Here is a 24,759-nt window from a genome sequence, read left to right as displayed (position 1 = left end):
GCGAGTCTGCCGATGCTCCTGGCCGAATAAAAAACCTCTTCCTTCTTTAATCCGGTGTCTGAGGAATTTTGTCTGCGGCTCGTCCTGCTACAGTATGTACCCTACAAAGAGGTAAAATATTATGCGTCAATAAGATGGAGAGGTTATGCCCCAGCCTCGAGAGAGGGGCTCCTTGGATCCACACAGCACATCCTGCCCACCTGCATCCTCTGCCCCACTGTGCTGGTCATATCTGGGCCTTCATGCTCCGGTCCCCAAGGCAGGTGGTGCTGACTCAGGTAACCACACTGTGGATCTGGCTGTTGGTGGCCCAGAGGGTGGGTGCTAGAAGCTTCCTGCTCTTCTTGTTCCACTGGGACCAGGTGGAGCCAGGCAGTGACAGGGTACCACCCTCTTGACCAGATCCTGGAACACAGGAGTGTCACCTGGCCCCTCCTCATCCCAACTTAGTGCCCTAAGTACCCCTGGGCCCGGCATGGCTGGGCTGGAACTCGGGGATGCAGCTCAAGCCTTGTGGCATCTCTGGGTTCTCTGTCCACTGAGGGTGCCCTGGGACCCAAAGCTGCCGGGAAGAGATTGGCTTATCCTCATGCCTGGCACCCCAGACTGTCCTTCCTGGTCCATTGCCCTGGTCACATTCCCCAGGGCAGCTTAGGGCTTTGTTTAGGGATTTACCGTAGTCAAGTGCCTAATAAGTGCTGAGACCTGCAAGGCCATGTGGGCAGATGGGAGGTGCTCTTCGGTGAGCACCCCCAGCAGCCAGCAGGGCAGTCCCCCACCCAGGCGTCTCGTGCTCCGCTTGTTTGACTGTTACAGCACTTCATGTCAGGGACAGCACCTCCCGTCCCTCCTGTCAGGAAGGACACAGACAGCAGGTGCCTGGGGGCAAGGCATTTGCCAGGTAACTCAGGCTACGAGTGCTGGAGCCGGGATTTGAACCCGGATCATGGCACTCTGTATGGGGCAATGGAAGATATGGGGATGTCCATGCAGGAAGGAAGGGCAGCCCGGTCCCACTGAGCCCAACTGGAGGAAACTGCTCAGCCTGCAGCTGGGGGGAGAGACCAGGAGGTCAGGCTTCCCCTTGCTTCCTGGTTCGGGATCACAGAGGGACAAGGAAATTTAGTGTGTGTGTCTTTTTTCTTTTTGTTTCATTCAAAATTTAGTTTATTATCAAGCAAGAGGAGCTTATGCAGCAGGAGGGTTGAGGTGCCACTGCCCTGGTCCAGCTCAGACGCCAGCACCAGGGAGGCGGGAACAGTGTCGTGTTCCCAGGATCTGCACAGGGGGGTGACTTTCTGCATCTCCCCATCCGTGGGAGATGCTCCTCCAAGTCTCCTCTTGCCAGTCTGGACACAGCAGCCTGCACCTTGACCCTATTGCATGCCAGTGGAGCAGAGCCCCCCAGGCCAGAAGCCCCACAGCTGTTGGCTCTGGCTTGGACACCAGGCAGGGGGCACCGGGGCAGGAGGTGGCCGCGATCCTGTGACCGCAAGTGCCCCCTCGCTGATGGCCTCGTGTTCTGTGTGCCGACCAAAGAGGAGCAAGTGTGGAAGGCACCTCAGGCAGGCACTGGGCTCGGTGGGCGTCTTGTGCTCCGCGATTTTGAGGCCATTTGCAGCCAGCTCCCTCAGCCCGAGTTCCGAGCTGCAGCCGCTGCCAGGCACAACAGCACCGCCAGGAGTGTCTTGGGGGCTTTCTTCATAGGAGGCTGTCAGCATCCTCAGGTTCCAGGCGCTCAGGCCCAGTCCTGCTTCAAGAGGCTTTTTTCCCCCACCAGAGGCTTCTCAATGGCCTGAAAGCTCCGCTGACTCGGCGAAGTTTGCTGGGAACACAAGGCTGTCAGTGACATTCGTGGCGCCAAGACTTAACCATGCGGGTTGCACGGATCCGCCACTGTCTGTGCCACGTGCACTGGCGCCACCTGAGATGCACGCCGCACGCGCACGCCGCACGCGCACGCCGCACGCGCACGCCGCACGCGCACGCCGCACGCGCACGCCGCACGCGCACGCCGCACGCGCACGCCGCACGCGCACGCCGCACGCGCGAAACGGTTTGGCTGGCCTGTAACGGTTTGGCTGGCCCGTAACGGCTTGCACGCGCACGCCACACGCGCTTAACAGCTTGGCTGGTTTGTAACGGCTTGCACACGCACGCCGCACGCACGTAACTGGCTGACCTGTAGCGGTTTGCACGCGCACGCCACACGCCTAACGGCTTGGCTGGTTTGTAACGGCTTGTACACGCACGCCACACGCGCGTAACTGGTAACTGGCTGGCCTGTAACGGCTTGCACGCGCACGGCACACGCGCGTAGCGGCTTGGCTTGGCTTTGCGTTCTTTGCTTGGCTTGGCGTGGGTCGCTTGGCCTTCTGTTCCTCCTGGGACCTCCTTGGATTGACGTTTTCTCCTTTGGGTTGACCTTTCCTCCCTAGTTCCTTTGCTGTGCTTGACCTTTTCTCTGCTGGGTTTGGCATTCCCTTGGGTGGGCTGGGTGTTTTATTTGGGGGGGGGGGGTGGCCCTTCCTGGGGTGGGCGTGGGTTTTCCCTGGGTGGGGTGGGCTGGGCTCCCCTGCTGGGGTTGGCAGGTTTTGGCTGGGATTGATCTTTCTCTTCAAACAGATCGGAAACCCGGAGTTACCTGCTAGTTGGTGAAACTGGTTGGTAGACGGGATCTGCTGTTAAAAGCAGATGGTGGCTGAAGTCGGTTCCATGCCGGCTGCGTCCTCTGGGAAGAAGCCATTTGGTTTCAGGAGGAAGATGGGCAAGTGGTGCTGCCACTGCCTCCCCTGCTGCAGGGGGAGCGGAAAGAGCAACCTGGGCGCTTCTGCAGACCAGGACGACTCCGCTAGGAAGACACGCAGGAGCAAGATGGCCAAGTGGTGCTGCCACTGCCTCCCCTGCTGCAGGGGGAGCAGGAAGAGCAACGTGGGCGCTTCTGGAGACCAGGATGACTCTGCTATGAAGACACTCAGGAGCAAGATGGCCAAGTGGTGCTGCCACTGCCTCCCCTGCCGCAGGGGGAGCGGCAAGAGCAACCTGGGCGCTTCTGGAGACCAGGATGACTCCGCTGTGAAGATAGTCAGGAGCAGCAAGAGCAACGTAGGCGCTTGGGAAGAATACGACGATAGCGCCTTCATGGAGCCGAGGTACCACGTCCGTCGAGAAGATCTGGACAAGCTCCACAGAGCTGCCTGGTGGGGTAAAGTCCCCAGAAAGGATCTCATCGTCATGCTCAGGGACACTGACGTGAACAAGACGGACAAGCAAAAGAGGTAACCGGGCCTGGGCTGGGAGGAGGAGGGACGTGGGGGGATGATGGGGACATACCCTCCTGGTGGGGGAGGAGGGGGACCTGGCTTTCTTGTCTCCGCAGGCCCCATACCACCCTGGGTGTGGAAACCTCAGCGAGGTCAGAGGTCAGGGCACAGGTCCCTTCGTGAGCCGCAACACAAAACAAAACTTGAGCTGATTTCCAATCCAATTATAATTTCCCTCACAGAACACTAATAAATGGTTTTAAAGTGATTTAACTCGAAAAATTAAGTTGATGCAGCGGATTATTTTTAATGTACACATTTTAAAGCAATGTTCTATGTATTATAGAAAAGTGTATATTGAGAACTAAGAATGAAGCCCCATAACATATCAACTTCAAGGCTAAATATTCTTCAAATAAAATCCAGTATGGATTTTTTATCAATGTACCCTATGTAAATATGTTCTTTACTGAGGAACCTTAGAAGGAAACTGAAATGGCAAGAAGGTTTGTGTGCTTGAAAAGGAAGATTGAATTTTCTGAAGATGTGAGCTTTTTCTGTTTATCACTTTTACCTAAGCCAAATAAAAATAGGAAAGTTTTAGAGTTTTTACACATGCTGTCTTTTATTATTGTGATAAATTATTTTTTTTGTAACAGAATGGAAAAAGACTTGCTTTTCCAGATATCAAAATGTGCATGTGCTATTTCCACAAATTGTTTACTAACAGCCGAAAAGATCAATGAGTAGAACAGAATAGGAAATCCAGAAATACCGAAATATATGTAAGAATTTAGCACTTGATAATGGTGATATTTTGTATTATTTAAAAAAGGTGGATTGTTCATAATTCATTTTTGGAGAAAACCAGCTAGATTTTTATGTCACAAAAATAAGAGTATAGATTAAAAATTTTAAATATACAAAAGGAGAAACATACCAGAAGAAAACACAAATGCCTATTTATATATGCAGATATATATATATATATATATATATATATATATATATATATATATATATTTTTTTTTTTTTTTTTTTTTTTTTTTTTTTTTTTTGACAGAGTCTCACTCTGTTGGCCAGGCTGGAATGTAGTGGTGTGATCTTGGCTCACTGCAATCTCTGCCTGTTAGGTTCAAGCAATTCTCTGCTTCAGCCTACTAAGTAGCTGGGATTAAAGGCACCTGCCACCATGCCTGGCTAATTTTTTTTTTATTTTTAGTAGAGATGGGGTTTCACCATCTTGGCCAGGCTGGTCTTGAATTTCTGTCCTTGTGATCCATGCACCTTGGCCTCCCAAAGTGCTGGGATTACAGGCGTGAGTCATTGTGCCCGGCCTATATATGCAGATGTAATAATAAAATAAGCATTCTAAAATTGGGCATAGTACTTTTTAGCGTATCTACCAGTGACCTACGTACGTAGGAAAACAGTGTTCCTGGTAGGAGAAGGAATTTAAGTTAGAGGAATGAAATACTGTTTTCTACTTAAGTTAGAAGAGGAGTGAAAGGCCGGGTGCAGTGGTTCACGCCTGTTATCCCAGCACTTTAGGAGGCTGAGGCAGGCGGATCACAAAGTCAGGAGTTTGAGACCAGCTTGGCCGGTGTGGTGAAACCCCATCTCTACTAAAAATACAGAAAATTAGCTGGGCATGGTGGCATGCACCTGTAATCCCAGCTACTCAGGAGGCTGAGGCAAGAGAATTGCTTGAACCAGGGAGGTGGAGGTTGCAGTGAGTCGAGATCACGCCACTATACTCCAGCCTGGGCGATGGAGTGAGAGTCCATCTCAAAAAAAAAAAAAAAAAAGGAATGAAATACTGTTTTTTATCCACAAAGTTTGTGAGGATGAAGAACAGTGGTACATATATAGTTGTTCAAAGTTTAAGTTGCTGCAGCTTTTCAAACACACACTTTAGTGGTAAGAACCACATTTTTAAAATGTATATGCTTTTTACTGATCAATTCCATTATGCTGAAATATCTTTATGAAACAGATACATCTGTTTTTCTTAGTATTGCTTAAAACAGCAGTGTATTTAGAAGAATTCATAGATTTTATGAACAAATTTCGGTGCATCCATAGGATGGAATAATAAGTAACTATTGAGGGCGTCAGTAGATACAGAGATATGTTGACACGCAAAGATGTACTTTGCTATATCAAGTGAGAAAAAAATAAGTTTGTTAAACATATACACCAATATAATCTGCTCTTGTGTTAGCTGAAAATATGTAGAAAATATAATCAAACTTATTTCTGGGGATTTGTAAGTGAATTTTTTTCCTTTCTCTTATCTGTGATTTCTGCAATGAACATCTGAAGTTTAGTTAAGATTCATTAGTAATGAAATAATCCTTGGGAAGAGAAGGAATATGCTGCTTGCATAGATACAACTAATTTCTCACATTCTATTATTTATTTTTATTTCTGTGGATGGCTGTCTTCTGTGAACTTTTATCCTCTTCAGAAGTAGAGAGATTCTGTTTACCTGTTCCTGTAGATTTTATTGTATATACATTTTATTATATAATTATCTTTTCATTATATATAGGTTAACATGTGTAAAAAGTGTGATTCATTTTAGTTGAGTTATGTACTTATGAAAATTAAAATAGCAAATATAAATGATTATTACTGTTGCAGATGTATTCTCCTACTCTACAGCAGTTTCCTTTAAAAATATTGAACTCCCAAGCTGCGTTTATCCATTCTTTCAGTCCATTTAGTCATCAGACATAAGCCAGACACCTATTATGTGGCAGGCGTATTCTACTATCTCTCAGGATCCTTCCATCTTTGAAAACTTCATGTTTACCTGCTGGGCATGAGCAAGCTGAGAGATTTAAAGTTGGAGCATTAGGACTTAATCTCAATTGAAGCTTTTCCTCCCTCCTTTCAAACAAAAACATTTCTGAAGGTAGAAAATAGTAAAAGATAACCTTTAATTGCCTTTTTGAACATTTATAAGTCTTGGATAAAGACTGTTTTAGTTGTTTTAAGAACTAAAATGTGGTAGATAAACAGCAGGGACTACTATGCAGCCATAAAAGAAAGAACGAGAGCATGTCCTTTGCAGGGACATGATGGTGTTGAAAGCCATTATTCTCAGCAAACTAACATAGGAAGAGAAAACCAAATACTGCGTGTTCTTACTTATAGGTGGGAGCTAAATGATAACACACAGATACCTAGAGGGAAGGAACACGCACTGGGGCCTATCGGAGGTGGAGGGTGGGAGGAGGGAAAGAAGCAGGAAATAGAGTGAACGGGTACTGGGCTTAACGCCTGGGTAATGAAATCATCTGTCCAACCAACCCCCTTGGTGCACGTTTACCTGTGTAACAAACCGGCACCTCTGCACCTGTACCCCTGAATGTAAACGTTGAAAAAAGCTCCACAAATAGTTTCATAAATCCATTTTAAAAAGAGGAAATTTATAACAGTCTTAAATCCTAATAGGAAAGATTGGAAATATCTGATGTACATACATTGTATAAATCTAAGTATTGAAACAAATGAGCCCATGGTGTTTATTTGAATTTCCAGGTTTTCTTTGGCTTAAAGTTTTTTGAAAACCAAAGTAAGAATTAGTTTATTTTAGAAATTTGTTTTTGTTTTCACCTCAGCCCTCTTATTCCATAGTTTTTTTAAGAACTAAAATTTATCTAAATGCTGGTCATCTGATTGGAACTGCCCCAGGCCTGTTATAACATATTCTACTTAATGTAAGGCACCAGGGGTTATATGATGCCCCATTATTTTATGTCTCAATAAGAGAATTATTTAAATGCCGCCAATTATAGTAAATCATGAATTATAAGTGGTATTTCAGTGGAGACAACATGGAGACGATGATCATCTTAGAATCACTGAAATACAACGTTACCTGTAGTCTTTAAAACATACCTGAAAATGTAGGTATAATTGTATCATCTCACTTAATTCAAATGTCTTTAGGGTATTAGTAAAAATTATAATATCTAACAATTATTGAGCTGTTCTTTGTGTTAGGAACTATTCTATATCTTTTGCGTAGAGTCTCATTTAAGCATTACAGTGGTTTCCTGTGAGAAAGCTACTATTTTCATTCCCATTTTATTGATGAGGAAACTGAGACACCAAAAGGCTAAGCAACAGCTGGGAAGTGACAGAGCTTCAAGTAGGGTTCCAGTCCCAGCTGAATGTCATCCAAGGGCTGTGCTGTTTCTTTTCAAATAGGCTGCTCTTTCATTAATACAGCGAGTAATGAGAGGTAATAAATAGTGTGCTTTCTTCATGGGAAAAGTAAATGTTTGTTTTGAAGGCAGAGTAACAGCAGGCTATTCAGTGTTTGTAATTACACGAATCATTGATGTGCCTGTAGCTAGTGCACTAACAATTTCCTAAAAAGTCTTCTCACTCTCCTAGGACTGCTCTACATCTGGCCTCTGCCAATGGGAATTCAGAAGTAGTAAAACTCCTGCTGGACAGACAATGTCAACTTAATGTCCTTGACAACAAAAACAGGACAGCTCTGACAAAGGTATACAGTAGCCGAATATATCAGTGTGAGATGGGTTTGATTTCAATACATAGCACAAAAATGAGTTTTCTCCTTTAAATGTAACTAGTTGGTGAAAGCTGTGGAATGTTACTTTGAATTCCTAGCATTTATAATTTGTTTTTGGTCTAACACTGACAGGCCGTACAATGCCAAGAAGATGAATGTGCATTAATGTTGCTAGAACATGGCACTGATCCAAATATTCCAGACGAGTATGGAAATACTGCTCTACACTATGCTATCTACAATGAAGATAAATTAATGGCCAAAGCACTGCTTTTACATGGTGCTGCTATTGAATCAAAAAACAAGGTATTAGATCTACCAGTTTTCTTTTCAAAATACTGAAATGCATTCATTTTAACAGTGACCTGTGTAAGGGCCAGTTTTCCATATTTGGAAGCTCAAGCATAACCTGAATGAAAATATTTTGAAATGACTTAATTATCTAAGATTTTATTTTAAATATTGTTACTTTCAAAGAAGCATTTGAGGGTACAGTTTTTTTTTTTTAATGCACTTGTGGTAAATACTTTTTTGAAAACACTGAATTGGTAAAAGGTAATACTTATTATTTTTCATTTTTTCCCTCCTAGGTTTTTTTTTTTTTTTTTCCCTAATGAATGTAAAATTGCAAAATTTGCCCTGAAATAGGTTTTACATGAAAACTCCAAGAACACTTAAACATGTTTCAGTGAATAGAAATCCTGCCGCTTTGGCAAGTTCCTAAAAAACAGTAATAGATATGAGGTGATGCACCTCTCAGTGGCAAGGCTTAAGATATTTCTGATTGCTCATGAGGCAGAAGTGGAAAGGGAAAAAGAGCAATCAGAAATATCAAGGCCAGTCTGGAAATTAGGTAATAGAGGGAAAAGACCATGAAGAGGTTGTGTGCATATGCGTGTGTGTGTCTCTGTGTGTGTGTGTGTGTGTCTGTGTATTGTTCATTTATTTGTTTCCTTTGTATGGTGAGACAAGGTTCAATTTTAGAGAATGACAGTTTTCATTTTGGGAGAGGGAGTTAGTGAGTTGTGAAGTGCCTAGAGATCAATTTTAGGAGGCCTCTGAAGAACCAGATTGGCAGTAAATAGGTGGTCATGTAATGGGAAACCCTTGAGCAGAGGGAATAACAAGTAATTAACTGACTTAGTACCCTATTCTGGTAGAAATGGCCAGTTAGAGTCTCAACTCTGCTTTCAAATCTAGCATGTCTGGATGGGAAGGTGGGAGATAAGGAGCTTTAAGTAACAAGATCAAGTTGGATTTTGAGTTTACTAGACCTTGTTCTTCTCTTACCGGGGAAAATTATGTGGTGTTTTCAGCAAATGAGTCTGTCTCCTACTCTTTCCTCTTTTTGGCCAAATCTTCAAATAAGAAAGAGAATTGGTCACGTGGGTGAGAAATGAGACTGAATTAACTGTCTGTTGTACTAGCTTCCAGCTAGAAATTTGCATCCCAGTAACCTCAGGAAAATTTTAAAATAATCAATAAGTCTAGGCTTTTTCCTGAAGATTTTGATAGAGTAAGTCCAGTAAAGCCTAGATATGTATGTTTAAAAATGTTTCCTTGAAGCCAGGCATGGTGGTGCATGGCTGTAGTCCCAGCTGCTAGGGAGGCTGAGGGGGGAGGATTGCTTGAGCTCAGGAGTTCGAGTCTAGCCTGGTTAACATAATGAGACCCTGTCTCTAACATCAACAATAACAACAACAACAATTTTCTCAAAATCTGGATACACACCTGCTTAAGAACCACTGAATACATAAATGTAATATGTAAATTCTTATATCTCAGAAACTTAAGATATCTGTAGAAGAGTTGGAGTTGGATATGTGCTGATTTCTTTAAATCTTTCCTATCCAATTACATTAATCTGACTTTTTTTTTTTTTTTTTTTTTTTTTTTTTGGAGATGTGGTCTCACTCTATTTCCCAGTCTGGAGTGCAGTGGTGCAATCACAGCTCACTGCAGCCCTGACCTTCCTAAGCTCAGATGGTCCTCCAACCTCAGTTTTTGTATTTCTCTTCTTTTTTTAGTAGAGATGAGGTTTTTGCCATGTTTCTCAGGCTGGTCTTAAACTCCTGGGTTCAAGTGATTCACCTGCCTCAGCCTCCCAAAATGCTAGGATTACGGGTGTGAGCCACCATTCCTGGCCTAGTCTGACTTTTATCTCTGTGGTGAGACATTAAAATGAATATTATTGGCTTAATATTCATCAGCTTACAGAGTAATACCCTTTCCTTCCTACCGTCAGTTATTCGCTGCCATTCAGAAGGTCTTTAGAAATGTGCAGTGAGTAGTCTTTGAGTCAGTAGAGGATGATCCTCTCGGGATTTTGTGTCTCTTTGTTGTCATTCAAGTACTTAGGTCAGTAAGTCATTGTTAAGAGCAGAGTTTTCTCAATTAGAATTGTAGCACATTGTAAAATTTTTTTTTGTCAATTGAAGCTGTATTATGGACTATCCAGTGTGTCTCATAAGTATGTAGAGCTTTGGCATAATCAACATGGGAGTTTTAAACACTAGAAACCATGGAGTTATTAAGAATACAGATAGGAATTCTGTTAATTTAGTTTCAGTAGTCCTATGAACTGATTATCTATTAACAATCTGGAAAAATTAAATACAGATAGATTTTAAATAAATAAATGTTGGGAAATTTTTTCAAATGGGCAGTATGAGTATTAATAACAATTTTTATTGCATGTTGGAGCTTGAACTTTTGGTAAAACATGTGAAACGAAAGAAATATTTTACATGCAAATTATTGCTTTATACACAACAATTTTTCTTAGGGTGGAGGATATAGAGATAAAAGATACAGCCCCTGCCCTCAAGAAGCTCTTTGTTTAGATGGGAAAAATATTATCATCCAATAATGGCTTGCCAAATGCTGGGTTAGAAGCAAAGAGTCTTGGAAGCAGTGAATGTTGAAAGTGAGTTTTTGAGATGATCAGAGTTAATGTGGTGAAGCAGAGAGGGGTGTTCCCAAGGGAGGGAGCAGCACGTGGGAAAGCACAGAAGATTGAGAAGGAAGCAGCTACATTTTACTTACTTTGTATGCGTGTAAGTCCCTAGGATCTTATATAAAGTTTCTGCTTCAGTTGAGGAATGTGTACTTTTTTGAATTACATTCTTTTTTGCTTTATATTGTTTTACAGCATGACCTCACACCGCTGTTACTTGGCGTACATGAACAAAAACAGCAAGTGGTGAAATTTTTAATCAAGAAAAAAGCTAATTTAAATGCATTTGATAGATATGGAAGGTATAGTTATTTCTTTCAATCTGTGTGTTGTTAACTAGATGGATAGCAGTCACTCAAGTCATAAATGTTAAATTAATAAGATTAATGTATACTTATGGGGACAGTGATCAGTATCAACACAAATCAGTCAGGTAGAAAAACAATTATTTGGACTGGGCAACATAAAGAACAGTTTTTGTAGGATTCATCTTCTCTTATTGTATTGACTGATGTTCTTTGTTGTATGATGTTTTGGTTACATGATCTTATGTTAGCTAGAGGGATTTCGTATTAATTTTATGAAGTGTGAACTTTAACTTTCAGTTTACTTTATGACTCAGTATTGAACTTCTTAACTCTTTCTACCAGTTTTTAACCTCTGTGTCTTACATGCTTTTCCACTAAATATGCTATATTAAACATAAGTAGGGGTTGAAAATTCTTTTGTCTTTTCAATGACTCTGCTTTAAGTTGCTTTCTTTGAAGAATATTAATGTTAGCTTATCCCTACATGACAATTAATTGCTATTCCCACATACTGTGGGTTCAACAGCTTTCTTCCTTTTTTATTTCCAGTGTATTTTGATGTTTTTATTTTTAATTGGTATGGAAAGAGGGAGTGAAGATAGTTTTAAGTGGATACACTTTTCCTTTCATGAAGGCAAGCTGTAGGTGGGTGATAAAGAGAAAAGAGCTAGGCTTTGGATTCACACAAGACGGAATTTAATTCCTAGCTTTCTTACCTGCTAGGTGTGTGACCTTGGGAATGTTACTTACCACCAAATGTATTGTCATATATGAAAAGCAGGAGAATATATGCTTCAAAGTTGACTGTGCATAAGTAAGAGAGATATATATGGCACTTAATTCAGTGCCTAGTACATGCTTATTGGCATCATTAACTGACACTCCTGTGACTACTATTCTTACTATTATTATTATTACTGCTTTCAGCATGCAGAGAGCTCTTGTTTATGTTACCCTCTAGCTAATTTTCTATTACAGCGTATCAGTCTAGGGAAGCTGTGATGAAATCTTCACTTAAATCTTTGTCCACTTCAGATAAGTGGCCCTAACATTGTTTCTTGCCCATCAAAGGACTTTAGATTAGTAGCTTCTACTATGCAATGCCCCAGTGAGATAAGAGGTTTCCTTTTTGTCCCTTTCTTTTAACCTTGGTGTTATTTTACAAAGATGAACACTTGAGCACCCAAGATGCTATGTCTTTTGGTGCATGTAAATGTTTGATTCTGCACGGAGAGACAAGATGTTAAATTGGTAAAATATATCAAATTAGCTTTAAAAATAACTTTATTGCAGTTCCTAAGGGAGAAATTATCTCTGTCATTTTAGAACCGCTCTCATACTTGCTGTATGTTGTGGATCAGCAAGTCTAGTCAGCCTTCTACTTGAGCAAAATATTGATGTATCTTCTCAAGATCTATCTGGACAGACGGCCAGAGAGTATGCTGTTTCTAGTCATCATAATGTGTAAGTGTTTACATTAAAAGGGGAGTTAATGCTAAATTGAGGTTTAAAATAATTATAACAATTGCGTCTTACGTATCAGGTGAGATGTCATAGTTCGGTTCAGGTAGTTTTAGAATGGCAGTGAGTTACTACCCTGCATCAGCCAGAAATCAGAAAAAAAGCAAGACAAGTTAGAAGTACCAGTGGGTGGAGGATTCTTTATCTCAGGACTTTTAAGACCTTTATCCTTAGAGATCCCAACATTCTTCATTTCATCCAAGTATAACACCTATGCATGGGATAAAAAATGGTGTCACATCTTTGATTTTTCTGATTAGTTATTTGGGTCTTGAAATGTCCAGTTTAGCAGAAAGTCTTGTACTGTCCTCTGGGGACTATCTCCTACATACTCCATGAATTTTTCAGGAACCGAAGGGGTTCACTAAATCCAAGGAAGACAGTCCCTTTTATCAAGTCAGAAGGAGGAGGCAAAAAAGGACATTCCAGTCATTCTGTTGTTTCCATTGTTTCTGTGGCTGCATTGTTGCCACTCAAACTGGTCCTGCTGCCTGGTAATGGTTGACCTTTGACACCAAGATGCCCTTACTGATTCAGATCCCTCAAGCCTTCCTGACAATTCATGCGGTGACTTTGAAGTTACAGCGTATTTTAGTTCCCATACCTATGCTTATATTCTCAGCCATTGTTCCCAAAGCACCATCTCAGCCATTGTTCCCAAAGCACCAGCACCCTGCTCTGGCTGCTGGGCATCCTGACTTTATCCGCAGACAAAGTGAGCAGATTGACCCTTCCCCCCATATTCAGAACCTAATGTGGAACTCACATCTTAGCCAAGAATTAGCTGAGACCTTCATGGTCAGAGATCCTTTGAGGCAGTTGTTGGTCTTTTCTCTAGCAGATATCAGGTGGGCTTGTTCTGAAGGGTCAGAGGGGTTCAAATAACGTGGCAGAAAGAGATCAGTGTTTGTTTCTTCTTCTTTGCTACCAGATCTGTGCTGTGAGGCACCTTTATATCCTGTATAGAACCTTAGGCAGGAGAAAGTCCTATATGAACCTTCCCCTAGCAGGGACTCCCAGTTGTGGTTGGCCCCTTGAGTGATCTGTTTTACATGATAATGAAAATCGTCCAAGCTACTCCTATCTCTAGCTCAAGATTTTAAAATGTTTTGAAATTCTACCTCACAGGAAGCCATTGAAGAGAATTCTCAGAATCTCTTCAATGGTTAGTTGGACTTAACAGAGCCAAGCCTCGTCCATGACTCATCACTAATCATGTGTAAAAGTAGGGCTTTGTGCTTGCTTCGGCGGCACATATCCTAAAATTAGAACAATACAGAGAAAATTAGCGTGGCTTCTGCATAAGGAGGCAGCATAAATTTTTGAAGCATTCCATATTCTGTGCAGTCACTGGAAGGTCATTTGACTATTTGCTGACTAGCTGTAAGGAAACACTGTGAAGCAAAGCAAAAGATGGGTGCCACCAAAATACTGAAATTGTGATTTGTGCTGCAAAAATAGTCATGTAAGATGGTCTATGAGATGACTTAGAGCTGAATAACATGTTCGGTGCAAAATTATATTGTTAGCATGTATGTCGAAAACTAGAAAATGTCAACTTGCAACTTCTTCATGGAAACTAAAAAAAATAAAAGAGTTTTGGTCTCCCCTGCCGGCTGGCATTGAACATCAATATAAAGCGTTATCCTAACAAACATCTGGCTCAGAGTTGGAGTCTGTAGAGAAGGATCATTGGTCCAAGCCAAGTCTTAACATCCATTAGTTTTTCTGCCCTTGGTGTGATTGGCCAACTCCATAATAGTGGACAATCACATTAGCTACTTTAATGAGATATTTATGAATAAATTTAGTTGCAAACTATGACATAGTTGAGATGCCCTGAATTATAAGCCATAAGGAGTAGGACAACTGAAAAGCAAAATTAGGACTTAATAACATTTTCTGAAAACTACATTTGCGTATTAGAACCTACGAACAAAATACACATTGGGTTTTATTTGGGATTCCAAGATAATTTTAGTCATAAAGTTTAGGAACAGATTATTCCATAGCTTTACTATTTCTCTGAGCATTTAAAAAATATCTTGTTAAATCTTTATAACAACCTAGTGAAATATGAAATAAGGCAGCAAAGTCCTCACTTTGTTGAAGAAGGCATTGAGCCTAAGAGAAGCAAATTGTCCAGGAACAAATAGCTGTTCATTATGGAGCTAGGACTTACGCAGAGCTGAGATGCTTTCTATTATGTCATGATAATGTAAGCTAATTTACTGGGTCACAATGCCCTTGATTTCTGAGCATTTCACCTTACATTGTTTTCTTCTTTAATTAGAAGCTTAAAGAGAAGTTTGTAGAATGCACTCACAAGTGAATGGGATAATACTGTTAAGTTCTGATATTATGATATTAGAATTTTACATTTGGTAAGTATTTTTTATATCAGTATTAAAATAGTAATTTGGTTTATTGCATTTTATACATAGAATTTGCCAGTTATTTTCTGACTACAAAGAAAAACGGATGCTAAAAATCTCTTCTGAAAATAGCAATCCAGGTAAGACTTGTGATAGTGAATTACTTTAGGTCAGTTGTCCCCAACCTTTTTGGCACCAGGGATTGGTTTTGTGGAAGACAATCTTTCCATGGGCTGAGGGAAGGTGGGAGTGGTTTCAGGATTATTCAATCATGTGACTTTATTGTGCTACTTTATATTATTATTACATTGTAATATACAATGAAATAATTATACAACTTAGCATCATGTAGAATCCGTGGAAGCTCTGAGCTTATTTTTCTGCAACTAGACAGTCTCATCTGGGGGCAAAGTGAGACAGTGACAGATCATCAGGCATTAGATTTTCATACGAAGCACACAGCGTAGATCCCTCATACGGGCAGTTCACAACAGGGTTCATGCTCCAATGAATATCTAATTCTCTGACTGGTCTGACTGGAGGCAGAGTTCAGGCGTTAATATGAGCCTTGGGATGTGGCTGTAAACACAGGCGAAGCTTCCCTGGCTTGCCTGCTGCTCACCTCCTCCTGTGTGGTGTGGCTCATAATAGTCCATGGACTGGTCCCAGTCTGTGGCCTGGGAGTTGTGGACTCCTGCTCTGGGTGGTCCTACCATAGATAAAAAAGTAAAGTAAGGAATTTTTGATCACAAGAATGCTAAGCACAAGTCATGTTACACATGCTTGTCCCAACAAGGTTTCACTATTACTGACTTCATTCCTCCTCATTTGAAGTTGGAAAGAGATACATTTACTTTGTTGGAACAAGATGTGTTCTACCTGCTAGTTAATTGTCATGGTAACAGTAATTTTGTTAGAACAAGATGCTCTGCTATCATTTGCCAAAAGATTGCCATAATAAATATACAAATTGCTGCACTCTAGGCTCAGTAGATTATAATAAAAGTAGAAAAATGTTTCACAATAACAAAAATGCTAGTATGCTACTGGGTTGTGGACACCTGATACATTGTATAATCCAAACTGTAGGAGGACACCTTTAGCTATCTATTTATCACAAAGCTTCTGTAAGGTAGATTTCATAAGTTGCGGGAGACAAAGGTGGAACAGATGTAGTTTTGATCTTTAAGGTGCTCATGATAGAGCTGTCTCCATTTCTGTGCTTTTTCAACAGAATTTTCAAAGAACACATTTCTATCTATGTTTTCACTTGTCCACTTAACAAATAACTATCAAATATCTTTTAGATACTAACCATTTTTGTAATGCTACAGAACACAAACAAAAATACAGACAGGAGCTTGTTATTATCATTGTCGTTTTTATTATTTTACTACTTTGTTCGGTGCTTGCTGTGTGCTAGATGCCCACTGGAAGCTTATAATTATGATTTATTATATATTGATTATGTGCCAGACATATGTGATGAGGAATAAAAGTTTTGGAAAAAAAACAGATGTGATTTAAGGTAAACATACAGAGTGAGAAGAATTTTTCTAGGTAAAGAAGCAGAAGAATAATGTTTGGCAGAAGGAACATGGAACGAGTTGGTGTGTTTGCCAGAAGGAACGTCTAATGAGATTGCCTGTTTGGCAGAAAGAGCAGCAAGTGCAAAAGACAAGATGCTTGAGTGAACTTTTCAGGGTTTCTGAGCAGTTCACTTTTGCTAGTAACAAAAGTGTGAGATACCAGAGGTTGGGAATGAGGTGAATACTTAGCTAAGGCAAATTTATGGTAGACGTTTTAATACTGTAGAAATGAGTAGGTCTTATCCTGTGGGCCATAGGAAATTTACCAGATAGAATGCTTTGGACTGCAAATACTGATGAGCAGTGGCTAAAACAGTAGGAACCAGAGTTGTTTTGGTTGTTCGGTGATATCTTAGGTATCCCACTTGTTCCTCTTTCAGCTGTGCTGTTGGCAGTGTTTTATTCATGTCTCCTTTCAGGGTTGGCTAATCGCAGCAGCTCCAAACATCTTGTTCTCACAGCACAACATCACAAGAGCTGCTTTTCTTCACATGTGCCTTTTAAACAGGGAGAAAACTTAGAAGCATGCAAGGGGCTTCCTGTAACATTTCATTGGCTGGGTCACATCACATGCTCATTCCCAAACCAGCCACTGGGAAGGCAAATATGTGATTAGCTTAGAATAAACATTTCTGTTTCTGAGGCTGAGGAGGGGGATTGAGATAATAAATATCCCAATAGACTTGTGTTTCTTCTGCAAGAAAGAATAAGGCATGGCTATTGCAAGGGAGACCACAGTGTTTGCTGCAGAGGCTCATTGGAGACATTTGAGCAGGGGAATTGCAATATTAAATTTTAGTACTAAGGCCTTCTGGTCATGGTGTAAAACGAGTTAGCAAGCTTTTTCTGTAAAGGACCAGGTGGGTAATATTTGAGGTTATGTGGTCTCTATCATACCTACTTACCCTGCTGTTGTTTGCTGTTGTAGTGTGAAAGCCACGATGATTCTATGTAAGCAAAGAGGCATGACTGAGCTCCTATAAAACTTTATTTACAAAGCCATAGGCAGATCAGATTTGGCCTGTGGCCTGTAGTTTGCTGGAATTGATGGAAGGGAACCAAGTAAAGAAACCAGGAGACAAAGGAAGCTTTTGCAGTAGTGAACTATAGTTTCCTTGTCACACATCCTTGGACTAGTATCAGTGTATTAGAAGGTTTTCACCCATCCATGGTGAAATAAATAAAGTTCAGAATCTCAGTTACTCATTTTAATATGTTGGCCTTTTTTTGGTGTTATGCTTTTTTCATTTGTTTTGCTTAATTTTTTTCATGTAAAAAACGCATTAATAGTTGGCATTTTCTTTTAAATAAAAACCATTTTGTAAATGTTTATGTTCCCAGTGGTAGTGGGAGTATAAAGCAGAGGCAGAAAAGAGGTATAGTCAATATGATTTAGTGATAATGGAGTGAGAAAGGTTTGGGGCACAGAGAGAAATGTCAGATAATTTCCAGCTTTCCAGGTTGTACACTAGTATTTAACCTGGATGTGAGGCTTTCATAATCTGCCTTCTGCCCCACTCTCCATCTTTAGCCCTTTTCCCTGTGTGCCCTTTCTCTGGCATTGATGACCTGCTGGTAATGCCCTGCTCACTCATCCTTCTATTGCAGGTAAATCCTTTCCCTCTTTTAGGCCTCGCTCCTGCCCTTGCTGCTGCATGGCATGCTGTCATCTTTTCCTGCCTCTACCCTTTTAATCTGGCTAGCCTCAATATTTCAGTCTCTGCTTAGGCATGTGTTCTAGAAAAGCCATCCCTGACATGCCTTATTTTCATTCTTTTTAAGCCCTAATGCCTAGCATGTATGTAGCAGGACTCAGTAAGAAATTTCTGAGTAAAATGTGAGTAAGACGATGTGCAGGATTGTCCTCTGCAGTCTTGGAGCAGAGGGGACAGACACGTGGAGGAATAATGCACAGTTCTGGTGGTAAAGATGCAGTAGAAAAATCATTGAAGTACTAAGGCAGCCTCAGGGAGGGAGGTACCTGTTTATTTGGGGAAAGACATGCAGAATCAAGGAAGACTTCACACAGCATTGTTTTAAGAGATGAAAAGAAGGCTGAGTGTGGTGGCTCATGCCTGTAATCCCAGCATTTTGGGGGGCTGGAGCGGGTAGATCACAAGGTCAGAAGATCAGGACCATCCTGGCCAATGGTGAAACCCCATCTCTACTACAAATACAAAAATTAGCTAGGTATGGTGGTGCATGCCTGTAATCCTGGCTTGACAGGAGAATCACTTGTACCAGGGAGTCGGAGGTTGCAGTGAGCTGAGAATGCACCATTGCACTCCAGCCTGGTGACAGAGTAAGACCCCAGCTAAAAAAAAAAAAAGAAAGAAAAAAATAAATTTGTCAGAATCCTGGAGGGAAACATTTTAGATGTTAGGAAGACATTGTACACTAATAAAGGTGTCAGTCAGTAGTAATTTTGGGAATCATTTATAAGGTACTATTGTTGCAAAAAACAGGAGGCAGGAGAGACCCTGTGGGTGAAACAGGAGGATTTCATTTAGGTACACATCAGCTCAGCAGATTTGCATCCAAAAGCTGAGCCCTGAACAAAGGGAGGGCTTGGCTTATATAGGCAAGCTTCCAGAAGCAGAATAAAGGCAATTAATCATATAGTGACAGTTTTGCAACCTCAGCATAGCCTGTGACCTTGCAGCTGCTTTGAAGGAAAACAGAAGGTTGCAAAATATATGCATTTATAAAAATAGCTATGAGTAAATGCTAAGGGGAAGGGGAGACGGGAAAGGAATTTGTTTTCTTAACCTTGCTCTGGGATGTCTGGAGCCCATACCTGTGGGCTTTGGCTTCTCAGACAGGGTCACCCCGACCTTTCCTGGGTCCTGCCTGTTGCTATCCTTAGAGTCAGAGTAGCTAAGTGCAGGAAAACTAAATTTTCTTTTCATTACATTTACTGCTTCACTGTTAGGAAGTGGAGAACAACATACCATGTCACCTTATACGTTTCTACTGTATTTTAAAGTTGTGTTTCTGGTGGTTTTGTTCATTTCTGTTGGGTGGATGAATTTGTGAGTGAATCACATCAGGTGTCTCCCCAAGTGGTTTGTTGAAGTTTTGGATAATTATTTCCTAAGTAACTATTTCATGAAAGACTAAACCCTGAATTTATGAAATAAAATAAAATGTTGTCTTAAATCTATTTTTATAAAGACAATAGTTTTTAACTGTTCTAAGTGGTTCATTTTAACTGAATACATGGATTTCTCAACAGAACAAGACTTAAAGCTGACATCAGAGGAAGAGTCACAAAGGCTTAAAGGCAGTGAAAATAGCCAGCCAGAGGCATGGAAACTTTTAAATTTAAATTTTTGATTTAATGTTGTTTTCTTTGCTTTAATAATATTAGATAGTCCAAATGAAATTACCTTTCGGGCTAGGTTTTGAGAATCAATAGATTCTTTTTTTAAGAATTTAAAAATAGATTCTTAAAATTTATTTTAATAAATTCAGCAATCTCATTAACAGAAGAATCAATGGATTCTAATTGACATTTGATATTTAACTTCAAAAACATAACCACTGTGAAATTTAAAATACTCTAATTTTGCAGTATTCTTATTTAAAATATTCTTATCTGCCTTTTTGATTAGCTTATAGCTAATCTTTCCTTTTGGAATAGAGGCAAAAACAAATTCCAGAACTTTGTTCTTTTATTTTTAAAACACCCTAACATGATAAAGTAACATCAATTATTGGATTATATTATTAAGCAGTAGAATTATGAACAATGTAATCCTGATGGTCCCTGAGCTGGATTCATGGTTAAGGAGCAATCATGGCCAGTGATTGAAAATCTGCAGTTTTCTATTGTCAGTCACTGATACCAAGGTTAAAGATATATTCTGCCTTGTGGTCTCTCATTGACCTCAGCGTTTCTGTTCAGGAAGGGAATCAGGTTCATAAAAGCAACCCAACTGCCTATTCCAAGAATCACATCTTGCAGAATGGGAGCTTTGGTGTTGATGCACAAACACAGTAACATTCGAACTTACTTCAGTTGCAGAAAATCAGTACAGATTATCAAACAATTTTATCCACTGTCATTAGTACACATTATAGAACTGGACTTAAGCACATAATCTATATTCATAACACTCTCATATTACAGCATATAATTTCAATTAAAATTTAAGAATTTGCATTTCTTTCTGTTTGGTGTTTATTTCAACTCCTAATAATTTAAAGCGTGCATACAGTTCAGTTAGGAATCTTTTAAAAAAAAGGACTTCAGTGCAATGTAGGGGCTTACTAGTTAGGGTTTCGTGAGGCAAACCCTTTTCAAGTGAGGAAGCCTTTGAAACACTACAAATCATCTGCTAATTCATTTTTGGTAGATCTAACACGTAACAAATTAAGTTTAGTCCAAACAAATGGTGAAAAGTTAAGTTTGCTGGTTCATGTTTTTCTTCTCCCTTTATCTAAGGTGAATTATTTTTCACATGTTAGAAGCCAGTGATGTGGCAGTAGCTACATGTAGATTAAAAACTTAATTCTTGGCCGGGCACGGTGGCTCAAGCCTGTAATCCCAGCACTTTGGGAGGCCGAGACGGGCGGATCACGAGGTCAGGAGATCGAGACCATCCTGGCTAACACGGTGAAACCCCGTCTCCACTAAAAATACAAAAAAATTAGCCGGGCGTGGTGGCGGCGCCTGTAGTCCCAGCTACTTGGGAGGCTGAGGCAGGAGAATGGCGGGAACCCGGGAGGCGGAGCTTGCAGTGAGCCGAGATCGCGCCACTGCACTCCAGCCTGGGCGACAGAGCGAGACTCCGTCTCAAAAAAAAAAAAAAAAAAAAAAAAAAACTTAATTCTTAATTTTAATTATTTAATTATTTTAACAGTTAAATTTTAAGTTTAATTATTTTCTTATTTTTCATTGTCCATACTTGATTACTGAAGAATAAAATTACTTTAAAAACATAAATTCCGAAAGAGGAGACATCACGGAAATACAGCAAGCAGATTAACCTTCTGTTTTTGCATTTGCAGAAAATGTCTGAAGAACCAGAAATAAATAAGGATTGTGATAGAGAGGTATACCTTTATATTCAGATGTTTCTGTTGAATTAGATTTTTATGTTACATTGTTTAACAAAGTGTAGTAAGTTTAGGCATACATGATCCTATCGTGTAAGTAGCATAAATCACCAGTGAAAAATTTAATATTTAACTCAGAAAGAATTCTGTATACTGAGTTTTAAAGAGATGCAAACCCTAGAGATGTTCTTTCATTATTATGGAATAATCCTGAATGGTGCCTTAAAATGCTAAGTAATGCCACTTTAGGAGCTTTGGATCAGTCATTTTATCTTTCTTGGTTTTAGTCTGATTATCAATAGATAATGTGGCTAAAGAGGACAGTTTCTTATTCTGTGTATTTTCCAGCTGGAAAATTGTATGGCTATTGAATGTGAAATCTGGGGAGCATCTCATTTTCTGGAATTCCACGCTTGTGCCTCAGCAGCTTCACTCTGCTCCTTGTGTTGTGGTGAACTTTGGTTCCCATGTTTCAGTGAGCACCATCATGTTTTCGATATCCCAGGAACCAAATGAAAAAGGAATGATCAAAGGCAGTGGGAGAAGAATATCTTAGTGCAGAAAAGAGCAATCTTCCTTTCTACTCCTGAAGCCCCACAGTGTTTCATCCTCTAAATCTGACCGTTGAATGTAAAATCTAGGTGGTAAAGACAGGAGACACAATTTGCGTCTTTGTCTTTTTATGTGTGTGTTCCCACAAGTCAAATGGGGTAAATACATATATAAGATTCTGAAGAGTGGTTGGGAATAAAAGCATAAAATGAAGGAGGGCCCTTTTTGAATTTTGGAAAATTCTGTTTTATTCAGTAAAACAGAAATCAAGCAAACGTTTCAAAAATTTTAGTGAGATACTAATGATAATTACATCATAAAATTATATGCTACTAGTTCTGTATATATGATTAAATTTAAATGTGAAATATTTTTAATGACTAAAATAATGATAAACTGTTCAAGTGATAAAATCAATTGAAAAGATCCTTTCTATTCAATAAAACGATAACCATCCTTAATATCAAACTTCCACTCAAGGTTGAAGAAGAAGTGAAGAAGCACAGAAGTAATCATGTGGGATTACCAGAAAACCTGACTGATGGTGCTGCTGCTGGCAATGGTGATGATGGATTAATTCCACAAAGAAAGAGCAGAACACCTGAAAGTCAGCAATTTCCTGACACTGAGAATGAAGAGTGTCACAGGTAAGCCTCTGGCAACATTTAACAGGAGACAACCATGTGCTGTCAAACGAATCCTAATTTGGGCTAATATTCATGATGAACACATTTTATACTTTTACTATGATATTCAGCCTTGCCTGGTAATCAGAAAAATGAAAATCAGCAAACAATGAGTTACCATTTTTTCCGGTCATTAATTTATTTGAAAAATAACCAGTATTGGCAAATGTGAGGGAAAAGGCATTTTCTTTTCTTTTTAGTGAACTTTTATTTTAGCTTCTTGGGTACATGTGCAGGTTCGTTATATGGGTAAACTGTATCATGGAGGTTTCAGCTACATAAGAAGCAAAATATCCAAAAGGTAGTTTTTTGGTCCTCTCCCTCCTGCCATGCTCCATCCTCAAGTAGGCCCCAGTGTCTGTTATTCTCCTGTTTGTGTCCATGAGTTCTCATTGTTTAGTTCCCACTAATGAGTAAGAATATATGGCATTTGATTTTGTGTTCCTACATTAGTTTGCTTAGGATAGTGGCCTCCAGCTCCATCCGTGTTGCTGCAAAGGAAATGGTTTTGTTGAAAAAGACATTTCATACACTGTTAGTATACATTTTGAGCATTAATTTAGTGGCATATTCACACACACATATATAACATAGTAAGGATATATAATACATGTAAAGGATGTTTGTATAGATATGTTACATATATACTTACCTATATATTTATTACAGCATTATTATATCAAAAAGTTGGAGCTAGTCTAATTCCTTATCAATAGGAAATAGCTCAGTTTCCATACCCCCAAAATAAGGTAGTATAAACCATTTTTTTAAAGATGAGGTTAGATCTAGAGAGTACTGATTATTTCACAATTAAAATGTATTTAAAGCATTTAGTTTGATGACACATCTTAAGAATTCTTGTTAGAATTCTTGTAATATCTGCTGTGTTGCAAATGGAAGCTACATGCTACATTGACACTGTACTTTGTTAGCCACAAGATTGCTAGTGACTAAATTTGTGTTGTCAGTGGCCTGAGTGCTGAAATATTGGACCCTCAATCTAAATATTGCCGAGGGATTATACATGGGGATCTAGATTTAATATAAACACTTCATTGTATTGGGTAAAAATTTTATTAAAATACATCAAAGGATCTTTTATCCACTGAACCAGGAGTTGTCCAGCTTTTTCTGCAAAGAGCCAGTTAGTAAATATTTTAGGCTTTGTGGACTATATATATTTATTTTCTTGAGACAGGGTCTTGCTCTGTTGCCCAGGCTGGAGTGCAGTTGTGTGATCACGGCTCACTGCAGCCTTGACTTTCTGGGCTCTAGCGATCTTCCCCTCTCAGCCTCTCTACTAGCTGGGGCCACGGGTGTGCAACGTCACACCCAGCTAATTGACTCCATGGACTGTAGAGTCAGTAAGCCTGGCTGCGTTGCAAGATACTTGACTTATAAAAACCGGCAGTGGGCTGGATTTGGCCCACAGGTGCTTATTTTCCGACCCTTGTGCTAAAAGGAAGGTGCTGCTAATGCAGTGACTCTTATTTGTAAAAGTCCCCTGCGTGTGGCATTATCCTCCCTTTGAGAAAAGGATATATTTCAGTATTCACCTCACCGTATTTTTCAACAGTGGCTTCATAAAATTTTTAAAATAAAAATAAGATTATTTTCTGCATTTCTCCCACTTTATTCCTGTTAGTAGAACTCAGTATTTTACTGTGATCAATGACTTTGTATATTTGATGAGTATCAACTCTCCTAGAATTGGCTGATTTTTTTTTTTTTTTTTTTTTGAGACGGAGTCTCGCTCTGTCACCCAGGCTGGAGTGCTGTGGCCGGATCTCAGCTCACTGCAAGCTCCGCCTCCCGGGTTCACGCCATTCTCCTGCCTCAGCCTCCTGAGTAGCTGGGACTACAGGCGCCCGCCACCTCACCCGGCTAGTTTTTTTG

The 24,759-nt window shown here is 40.2% G+C and overlaps 1 protein-coding gene and 1 non-coding gene across 3 annotated transcripts in view; both read left to right on the top strand.

The window, feature by feature from the left end:
* The first annotated feature begins 2,694 nt into the window (after positions 1-2,694).
* The window catches only part of LOC135965078 (POTE ankyrin domain family member I), a 31,334-nt gene continuing 9,269 nt past the window's right edge, over positions 2,695-24,759 (top strand). The window contains exons 1-10 of one of the 2 annotated variants that reach the window (XM_065520585.1): positions 2,695-3,046; positions 3,110-3,278; positions 7,674-7,788; positions 7,948-8,121; positions 10,967-11,073; positions 12,406-12,543; positions 15,045-15,115; positions 19,800-19,870; positions 21,578-21,622; positions 22,658-22,824. In XM_065520585.1, coding sequence (XP_065376657.1) covers positions 2,695-3,046; positions 3,110-3,278; positions 7,674-7,788; positions 7,948-8,121; positions 10,967-11,073; positions 12,406-12,543; positions 15,045-15,115; positions 19,800-19,870; positions 21,578-21,622; positions 22,658-22,824 — 1,409 coding nt within the window. The remainder of the gene's footprint in view (positions 3,047-3,109; positions 3,279-7,673; positions 7,789-7,947; positions 8,122-10,966; positions 11,074-12,405; positions 12,544-15,044; positions 15,116-19,799; positions 19,871-21,577; positions 21,623-22,657; positions 22,825-24,759) is intronic. The other variant, XM_065520586.1, reaches the window with a different exon arrangement.
* Positions 13,836-13,942, top strand: LOC123571627 (U6 spliceosomal RNA). Its single transcript, XR_006695788.2, has one exon. It is a non-coding gene; the product is annotated as a U6 spliceosomal RNA (small nuclear RNA).

Source organism: Macaca fascicularis, chromosome 9 (genome assembly GCF_037993035.2).
Source record: "Macaca fascicularis isolate 582-1 chromosome 9, T2T-MFA8v1.1".
Lineage (NCBI taxonomy): Eukaryota > Metazoa > Chordata > Mammalia > Primates > Cercopithecidae > Macaca > Macaca fascicularis.
Note: the sequence above shows the minus strand (reverse complement) of the source record. Positions and strands in the feature narration are given on the sequence as shown.